Consider the following 10,222-nt stretch of genomic DNA (forward strand, 5'->3'; position numbering starts at 1 on the left):
CAGAATGAGTGTGGGAACAGTGACATTTGCACTCTCACGAGGGTCTACCCAGTCCCAGGCTCTGGACATGTTGGGAACTTATTAGAGGAAAGGAGGGGAAGTGTGATCTTATGATTTCCAAACCCCTTTTTGACACTAAAGTGGAGATGCTACAATAACTGTCAGGATGACACACAGCCCAGGTGTCTGCGCCTGCCACACATGCCTTGAGCCTACTGGCATTCTTTTGTCGAGGGACTACACAGAGTCCTGGTCAGCTTTCTCAGCTCTCAGCTTAAAGACCCAGTCTGAGGACCCCACAAGCATTTCTGTCTGGCCTGGCCCGTGTAACCTTTATCCTCACTGTCTGGGGAGGCGCTCATCCTGGCTCTCACATTGGTCTGTGAGTTTACCGCCCCTGGGCAGCGCTCCAAGGACCAGGGCAAGGCTGATTTCCTGTCCAGACCTTCCCACTAAGTCCAGTGGTAACAATGGTACCTGTATTGTTGTCCCTGCCATTTCTTCTGGGTCCTGCAATCCCCCAGGAGACTCCAGGAGCTGGTGAGTAGCAAAACAAGGGGAGGTACTAGAGAATGGAAAGAGGGCAAAGGGGCCAATGTGGGTGGGAGTTCCAGATTTCCTGTAATAACATGTGTGCACTGCTATCAACTAGTTCAGCTCACACTTCTAAAAGTATTCAGGGGGCCTCTGAACACACAGATAAGAACTTAAAGTATCTGAACCTAAAACCCAGATTAAAAAAAAAAAACTAAGACCCAAAAAGGTCAAGGGATCTACCTGGGGCCAGACTGCAGGATGGAGCAGAAGCCATGCAGAACTTCTTCTGCTCTGGTTCCCACCACCCTTCCAATAGAGGGTCACACCTGAATCAGGGAGAGGGGGAGCAAATGCAAAGGCAGGTTCCTAGGAAGGAGAATGTTAGGAGGAAACCCAAGCCCTTATCTCATGGTCAAATGGTAAGCAGGGAAGATGAGGGGCTAGAAAACAGTGCAGGCTCAGGGAGATCCAGAGTCAGTTCTAATATTCATGGTAAACCAATGTTCAGGATGAAAAGAGGGACACTAGTGATTTCTAAACTGCCAGTTTGAAAATTGTTTACTTGTGTCAAAATTAATCACATTTAGAATGTTAAGTATATTCTACACCAAAATTGGTATTCATTTGGGTTCTCCAGAGAATCAGGACAGATGGACAGATGATAGATAGACAGATTAGGTAGATAGGTAAATAGGTAGATAGATAGATAGATAGATAGATAGATAGATAGATAGATAGACAGAGATAGATAGACAGACAATAGAGCTGTGATCAAAAATATGGTATGTGTCTAATTTTTAAAATGGTACAATAAAAGACACATTACCATTAATGTCCCTCAAATAGCCCCTCACTTCAAACACCCTCATTCCATCATTCTTGCCACTTCCAGAAGCAGTTCTGGATGTCTTCTTTCATTAGTATCTTTATGTGCAGTGTTGGGTCAGCCTCGATGTTTTGAATCAACACAAAATGTTTACCTTCCATGTTCATCTTGACTTTGAGGAAGAGCTAGAAGTCTCACAATACTAGAGCTAGAGAATATGAGGACATTTTAAAATTTTAAAAATATGGTGTGTCCTCATCTCCATATTTTTAAAATTTTCCTAGATAAACATAATTATAATATTCATCATAGACGAATTTGTGCCTGTACATGATATATCTTGTTTCTTTTTTTTCCCATTCCCCTTCCTTCCCTTCAATCCCTATTCCCCTTATTATTTATAAAAGATTTGTCTCTATTTTTTCCTATTTTTTTCTTGTCTCTTCCTTCCTTTCCTCCTCTCCCCTTCCCTTATTCTCCTTCTCATTTGAACATTTTCTTCCCATTTCCCAATATCTATTATAAATTTTGATCACTATTTACAGTTTTAGTTGTTTATACCAGAAAAACCATATGAAATTTGAACATGTGTGTCAAATTTATTTCACTTAAAAGTATGGTCTCAAGCTGCATCCACTTAGCTAGACATTTCTCCAGTTTATCTTTCTCTATAGCAGAATAGCACTTTGTTGTACAAAAAACCCACATCTTCTTTATCCCTTCATTGGTTGATGGGTCTTTGGGCTGTTTCCAAGATTTGGCTATTACAATCTATAAACATAGGTGTGCATATATCTCTGTGATATGATGCTTTTCTTTCAGGAAGATACCAAGAAGGTAATAGCTAGAACCTCTAATTTTAGTGTTTGGAGGAATCTGCACACTGGTTTCCACAGTGCTTATATCAGTCTACACTCCTACTAAGAGTAGACAAAGATCTCTTTTCCCCCATAGCCTGCCAGCATGTATTAGTACACACCATAATACGTTAGACAGAAATTAGCTGGGGTGTGGCATATTCCTGATCGTTCTTCCATGCCAGTGTCTCTACTGAGGGTCTACTCCCACAACTGACTGATATTTTAGTCACATTCAGAAACTAGTTACAAGAATAATTTCATAATTTGAACTAGGAATCTCCTAAATGACTGCTAACATTATTAATACCCATGTGAGTTATACTGTGGACTAACTATGCAATTAAATATGAAAATATTCCAGTCCTTGCCTTGTTCCAAAATGCAAATGAAGCTCCAGGAATTCTAAGATCCATCCTAGTATTACCCTGTGCTGACATATCTGGATTGTATTTTGAATTTTCTAATAAATTTTCCTTCCCATGCCTTTTAATGGTATGTATTTTTCAGGTTAAACTAGGTTATGATTCAATGACAAATAAATTTTTAGTGGCTTACCCAACAAATTTTGAGTTCTCACTGATATCAACGTCAGTGCAATGGGGCAACTTTTATCACCTCCACAAGATGACCCAGTGATTCAGACTTTTCAATTTTGAGACTCTTCCATTTTATCCCTTGACCTCCATAATCATCCTTTGTGTTTATTTTGGCTCATGATTTCGAAGGTTTCAATCCACGGTCATTTGACCTCATTGACTTGGGACCTGTAATAAAGTAGCACAACATTGTGAGGAGCAATGGCAGAGAAGTTATTCATCTTGTGGCAGCCCGGAAGAAACAAGAAAGAGAAAGGTGTCAATGGTCCCCAAACCTCCTTCAAGGGCACATTTGCAGTGACTTAACTTCCTCTCACTACACCCTACTTCCTAAATGCTCCACCACCTGCACCTCCCAACAGTGTCACAGGGTGGTAACCAATTCTTTAACACATGGGCCTTGGGAGGTACTTATCCAGACCACAGCATTTCCAAAATGGAGGAAATACAAAAACGGTAAGCCAGCCCGCAGCCTTGGACCAGAAGAAAGACATCACTTCCCCTCTACTAACATTCTCTTTTACCAGAACTCAGTCATATGGTCCCCCAACATTTATAAAGAATAAGGAGACTGAAAAGTATTATTTTGTGTGCCAATCAGAAGACACTATACTGAAGGTACAGAATGATCTCTGAAAAGTCATGCCAGAATAAACACAGAGCTCATTCTTCTACAGAGCTTGGTATGAGCTTGACAGTTGGGTAGACAGAGCTGGAGAGGAAGAGTGGCTCCCCCATCAGGTACCTCACCCATCAGAGTCTTCTCCTGTCTTGCAGGTCCTTATTCTCTGGTCTTTCTCTACACGGGGCTGTCCAGGCCCAGTAGAGTCTTCCCCAAATTTCAAGCCACCGCCTTCCTCAATGACCAGGCCTTCTTCCACTACAACAGTGACAGCAGAAAAGCAGAGCCTATAGGACCATGGAGAAAGATAAAAGGAATGGAAAACTGGGAGAAGGAGAGCCAGCTTCAGAAGGCCAGGCAGGAAATCTTCCTGGTGACCCTGAAAGACATCATGGACTATTACAAGGACAGTGAAGGTCAGTAGACTGAAAACCACTGGAGGGATCTTAGCATAAGAGATAGCCCCACACGTATGAATGGAAAAGGCTCTCCCCTCAAGAAGGAACAGGAGGCAAAAGTAGATATGCACAAATATATCTGGGTCTCCCACCCTACCGCATATATGTTTCCTCCTTCCCATGGCTTCCCTCATCCTCACCCCAGACCTCAGCTCACATGGAAAGTGGTATCAGACTCTCCTCCTATCCCCACCCACTCTGATTTCATGCCTTCACACTCCAGCCATCTGAGGCTGATCCCACTCCAGGAGGCGTCAAGATTCAGCCCTGGGTAGAGAGCGACCTCACCTTGGAATCAATTACATCTGAGTTCATTTGGTGGCTCCACCAGTCATCTCCTATTTGATGGTGAACAATTTTCTTAGTTATATGATCAGAAAGTTTAAAAGTGGGAGCCCTCAGACTTATCTCTAAAAGACTCTATAAAACTATATTCCATTGCGGGCTGGGGATTTAGCTCAGCGGCATAAGCACCTGCCTTGCAAGCAGGCGGTTGTGAGTTCGATCCCCAATACCAATAAAAAAAAAAGTTAAAAAAAATATTATATTCCATAAAGGATATAATAGTTTGTCTTGCTCTTCCCTGCAGCCCTTTGGCATAGGATAGGACACAGACAGTAATATTGGCCCAACTGAAATATGTTGCATAAATATAAAGAAAGTGTCTAGCACAAAGCATGACCCATACTGCTCAAATTATATGGAATCATAAAGATTTTTTTTCCCATAAGGAGCAGATACAAAGCACATCATCTGTACCTGGGATATCACGAGAAGGTGGCAGAACCAGAAAGACACAAATTCCATTTCCCCTAAAACGCAATACCTACCTCCCTCAAGGCAGTCAGTCTCAAGTGTGCTGAACTGTTGATGTTAAGCTATTACAGGCTAAGAGTCCAAATGCAGGTTTCTGAGTTCAAAAATGTGTAAGAAGTTACATAGAAACTGAAAGCTTTCAAAAGGAGCTAAAAGTTATATAGAAATATAAAGTATGTGGAATAGGGCAAAACAGCCTGGGATGGGTGTCAGAAACAGGAGCAGGGCGGACACGGATGTCTAGGAAGAATACCGGAAGAAATTTTGATTGACTGAAGTAGAAACACTGAGGTGAGCCAGGTGTGGATGTGCACACCTGTAATCCCAGCACTGTGGGAGGCAGAGGCAGAAGGATCACAAGTTCAAGTCTAACCTGGGCAATTTAGTGACTTAGCAAGACCCTGCCTCAAAATAGGAAATAAAAAAATAGCTTAAAACATAACTCAGTGCAAAAGGTCTGGGTTCAATCCTCAGTACCACAAAAACAAAATTTAAATCAGTGATTACCGGTGTAGATGAAGAGATAAAGAAATGAACACAGTATGTTCAAAAGTAATGGTACAGTAACTAACATTCATTGATCTTTTAATGAATGCCACGTATTAACATATTAAATTGCCCACAATATCCTCCTAAAATAGTATTACTACCATGTCATGGAGCACAGTCATAAGGCTCAAATTTATGCAACAGACCAGTTTGGGTGGAGAAAGATCTGGGATTTGTAAACAGATGAATTGAAAGCTATTGCAGCCTGTGCCAACAGCACTTCCAGGATAGAGTACACACCTACTTTATAATAAAATTTAACTGCCCAAGGAAATCAGTTTCTGAGACTCATTGCTCATAGGCAAAGGCATCCGGGTTTTGGAGATCTGAAATAAAGATACCAACCACCAGAAACTGGGTGTGGTGGCACACACTGTAGTCCTAGTACTTGAGAACAAACCCAAAACCAGCCTGGATATATAAGTTCAAATCCACTGTAAATTACACAGTGATACCTGGAGGGAGCAGAGGAGGGAGAGAGGATGAGACAGAGACAAAGACAGAGAGACAGAGAGAATGAGAATCAAATTATGTTTACTCAAGTGGTGATAGGAACTCTACTTAGAACTAAAAAAAAAGAGAGATTCTCATAATTTATATGAAACCACAAATAACTTCTTTTAAATTTAGCAATGTGCTTCATTGTGGATGCAATGAATTCCTAAGACCTCTCATCTACTCAGACAAATATGGTTCATTAAGTGAGTTGATGCACAAAAGTCAGAAATCTATCCATAGTCTGTGTCTCTCTCAAGTTCCCTGAATCTGAAAAACGTATCTCATCTCGTCCTGGCATCAGATGCCAAACCAAACAAGTCTCTCTATCTGCTATATATCTTGCTAGTAACCTATTTGCCAAAGTGAAGGGATTGTGTGCTGAAGTTTCCAAAGCTTTCTGTTGAGTTGCAATAGGAATAAGAGTGTGCAGGAACAAAAGTTACTCAACTGGCAGTGGCACCAGGCTGACTAACTCATTTTGGGGTTGGGGGAGGCTTTAGGGTCTCACACCTTTCAGGGAATGTTTGGTTGTGAGATCCAGAATAACAGAAGCAGTGGAGCATTCTGGAGATATGCCTACGATGGACAGGACTTCATCGAATTCAACAAAGAAATCCCAGCCTGGGTCCCCTTGGACCCCTTGGACCCAGCAGCCCTGAAAACCAAGCAGAAGTGGGAGGCAGAAAAAATCTACGTGCAGCGGGCAAAGGCGTACCTGGAGGAGGAGTGCCCTGCGATGCTGCGGAGGTACCTGAATTACAGCAAGGGTCACCTGGACCAGCAAGGTACTCACTGCTTCCTAAGGTCTGTTCCCAGGACTGAGCTGAGGGAGGTCAAGGTGATCTCAGTCTGCTCCCCTCTGCCAGTGGAATCCTTTAGTGGCCGGCTTTCACTGCCTTTCATTTTTCCCCCTGGGAGGACATGATATGAGATCCAAAAAGAAAGTTCATCAAAATTTCATGTTGGGTGGGATTCCATGGTACATTTTACTAAATAATCCCCAATTGGTAGATGATAGAATTGAGACTCAAATTGCACACTTCAGAATCCAAATCCAGGAGTTGTTTCTCTCTACACTGATGCCCTTGTCTTGCCTGTGGAGAGAGGGAGGGTGGGCGAAATGTCTGTCCTGGGTGGACAAGCAGCATGAGCGGAACTGAGTGCCACAAGCTGAGGCTTTGACTAGAGAAGTAGAAAAATAAGACTTGCAGTGAGCAAGGAAAAGTTTGATAGACAAAAATGCAGGCAGATCTAAGGAACTGGGCTGATATTTAAGGAGAAGAAAGCTGCAAAACCCACTGAGGTTTAGGGGGAAAATAGGGAGGTGTGTAAGGCATTCACAATTTGTGGCATCATAAGTCAACCCATGGTGGGACAGGGATGGTAGGAAAGAGGGTATTCTTGGAGGAAGCCTCAGCCTTCCTCAGTCTTCCCAAAGATTTCCCGAGGGAACCAATGCAGAGCTTAAAGCTCTGAAGATGGCCGACATCTAGGAAGCCAAGGGTGGGAGAGGCATGGGCAGGGATAAGTCCACCTCAGGTCTTCGATGTCCACACTTTATCCCTCAACAGATCCTCCCTCTGTGTCAGTCACTAGCCACTTGGTTCCAGGAAGAAACAAGACACTCAAATGCCTGGCCTACGACTTCTACCCACGAGGACTTGGTCTGCGCTGGGTCCCGGCTGGCAAGAAGCAGGAGTCTGAATCACGAGTAGATGTTCTTCCCAGTGGGAATGGCACTTACCAGTCCTGGGTAGTGATGGAAATCCCCCTTCAGGACAGAGGTCCCCATTTCTGCCTTGTGGAGCACAGTGGTCTGGCCCAGCCTCTCTCGGTGCCATGGGAGGAAAAGCAAAAACCTACAGCTAAAGGCAATTTGGAGACTCAGCCTCAGGAGTCACTCTTTCTGCCTGAAATGAGAGACCTGGACTTTAGAAATCACCAGAAAGATCCTAAGGAAGAAATGCAAACCCAGGTAGATTTGGAGACAGAAGACTTAAGCACCTGGTCCTGAGCTCACTCTACTGAGCTCACCTCACTTTATAAAACTCCCCAATATCTAACCTGTAAGATAGCACTCAAATTAACACCCTTGATTAGCACAGCAGAGAAAGATATTTCTAAACTATGTAGTGCTGTAAAACACGTGTTGGTTTTATTATTTATCCTGCCCAAAAGCATTTAGTGCATCTGAAATTCTTGACATTCACTTAAGGCATTGTGTTTCAGCCTTAGACATCTTGAATATGGGTATGTTGAATGTGACTTGAACCACTTAATTCCCTGAGCATTGTTCAGATATCCATGTGTGGTGTCCATAGATGTATCCATGGCCTCTTTGCAAACCCAAGCATCTTCTGCACTTGGGTTTCCTCAGCACTCCCTCATTTCCCATGAGATACCACCCTCCACCCCACCTATATATGCTGGCCCTATATATGCTGGCTTTGGGACACACACACACCCAGAGCTTGTTTAAACGCCTTTCTGCTCCAGCACACCTCCCCAAGAAAGCAGGAAACAGCCCTGATGTTCTTGAACTTCCTCCAAATCCATTTTAGAATGTTTATTCTAACCGCCAGATGAAACCTAAGTCACCCACCGCCAGGTAAAACCTAAGACAGACAACTCTCGCTCCTGACCTTAAGCTGTGACTATTTATGACTGTTTTTCCCCCTTTCTCTGGAACAAGAGCTTCTTTATATCCTACCTGCTGCCTCCCGCTCTGTATTACTCCAAAGCTAGTCTTCCAAGATGAGTTCCTGAAGGAAATCATTCCCAGCCTCCAGAATTCTGATTTAATAATCTTATTTTTCTGGAAAGCCTAACTGTAAAGACTACATCTCTTGTTTTTATACCTGGACACCAATTTGAAAATCAATGCTGAGAAGTTATCTATCTCTTGTACATGAAACCCATGTTGTCCTTTTTGGAAGCATTAAAAAAAATTCTATTTGAACAGTAGAAAGTCACAGGGAAGTAAAACCAGTCAAGAAGGAAAAATAAAGCCATTGATATTTCAAAATACGATAACACCTAGAACAAATAAAAAGTGATAGGTAAACATTTTAACTCAAAGAGGAAGCCAAAGTCAACATAAGCAGACCAGAGCTGAAAAAGATTGAAATGTAAAAACTGGCTCAATCTAAGAAATAGGTGGGGGTAGCCAAGACAGAGAAGATCAAGTCCTGGCCAGGTATAGGGGAGGAGGAGAAAGACACAGAGCTACTCTTGTCACCTCGAGAAAAATTCCTGGAGGGAATCATATTTCAGAGCGGATGTGAGATTTAAGGCAGCTTGCCAAGAAGACTTCAAAAGATTGCTTTTAAGCACTTGAGCCAGTTAGAGAAGTTAGATAACCTGACAAGGGCATCCACCTAAAGGTGGGGCTGGACCCTGGGGATCGACCGGACACACCAGAAAGATAGGTTTAAGAAGCAAGTATGGGTCCTTCCAAGTCACTGCCTGCCCATCCAACAAAGTACCACTAACCGGTTCTCTCCTGTGGGTAAGACCAACTTCAAATGCAACAGGAGGACGCCCCTCTAAATGGGAGGGCCTCTTTTCATAAGTCGTCATTCCTACAGTGCTGCCAGATCCTCCAGGCATACCTCACCATGTACACTGGAGGGGTGAAGCAGATGCCAACTAGATACAGGACTTAAACACCTTCCACGTTAAGGTCCTCTTCAGTTTGCCAGACCTCTGATTTTACAACTCTCTTTTCCAGTAGACATTACAGCTCCTGCCAAGTAGATACTATTGGTCATCAAACAGTTGCAGTGTTTTCCCTGTACTGCCTTTATTTGTATATTTGTTGATTTGCCCAAGAAATTACATATTATGTTTCATACTCTAATCAGCACTCGAAACAAACCAAAAAGACAGGTAAAACCCTTTCCGGTGTGGAGTTTACATTAATTATGCTCACTGAAACAAGGTCCAGTTCAAATCTCACCTCCTTGCATAACCATTTCCCTGACTGCCAACCCCAATGAGTACACTTCCATGCTGATATTTCTTCCAGATGAAAACAGCAGGGAAGATTTCAAGTAACACAGGGCATTTGAGTGAGTCTAACTTCGAATTATTTAAGGATTACAGGTTTTCCTACATAATCAATCCTGAACCGCCCCATCACTTTTTTACTCCTTCTCATGTGAAAATAGAAAGAAAAGTTAAGGAATAAAAGATGAGGAGAGGTGGAGAAAAAGAAAAAGAAAGACACAGAAATCAACTTTGTCAATTCCTGAATTTCAGTTCAGAGTTTTTCCATTGGTCACACTCAGAGTCATGGTGTCCCCACCCAACCACCCACCACTTCACCCATCCATCCATCCATCTGTCCACTGACCTCCAGTACATCCACCCATCCAACCATCCATCTGTTCATCCTTCTACTTACCATCAGTTCATCCACCCATCCATCCATCATCCATTTACCAAATATTTATTGAATG

The 10,222-nt window shown here is 42.8% G+C and overlaps 1 protein-coding gene across 1 annotated transcript; it reads left to right on the forward strand.

Moving 5' to 3' along the window:
- Nucleotides 1–402: 402 nt before the first annotated feature.
- Azgp1 (alpha-2-glycoprotein 1, zinc-binding) lies at nt 403–7,905 on the forward strand. The gene is made up of 4 exons (XM_013152596.3): nt 403–540; nt 3,597–3,857; nt 6,263–6,547; nt 7,334–7,905. The coding sequence occupies exons 1-4, from the start codon at nt 471–473 to the stop codon at nt 7,774–7,776; spliced, it is 1,059 nt and encodes a 352-aa protein (XP_013008050.1). The 5' UTR covers nt 403–470; the 3' UTR covers nt 7,777–7,905.
- The last annotated feature ends 2,317 nt before the right edge of the window (nt 7,906–10,222 follow it).

Source organism: Cavia porcellus, unplaced genomic scaffold, assembly GCF_034190915.1.
Source record: "Cavia porcellus strain 051 isolate PalLab524CR breed Dunkin Hartley unplaced genomic scaffold, mCavPor4.1 scaffold_23, whole genome shotgun sequence".
In the NCBI taxonomy this organism is placed as follows: Eukaryota; Metazoa; Chordata; class Mammalia; order Rodentia; family Caviidae; genus Cavia; species Cavia porcellus.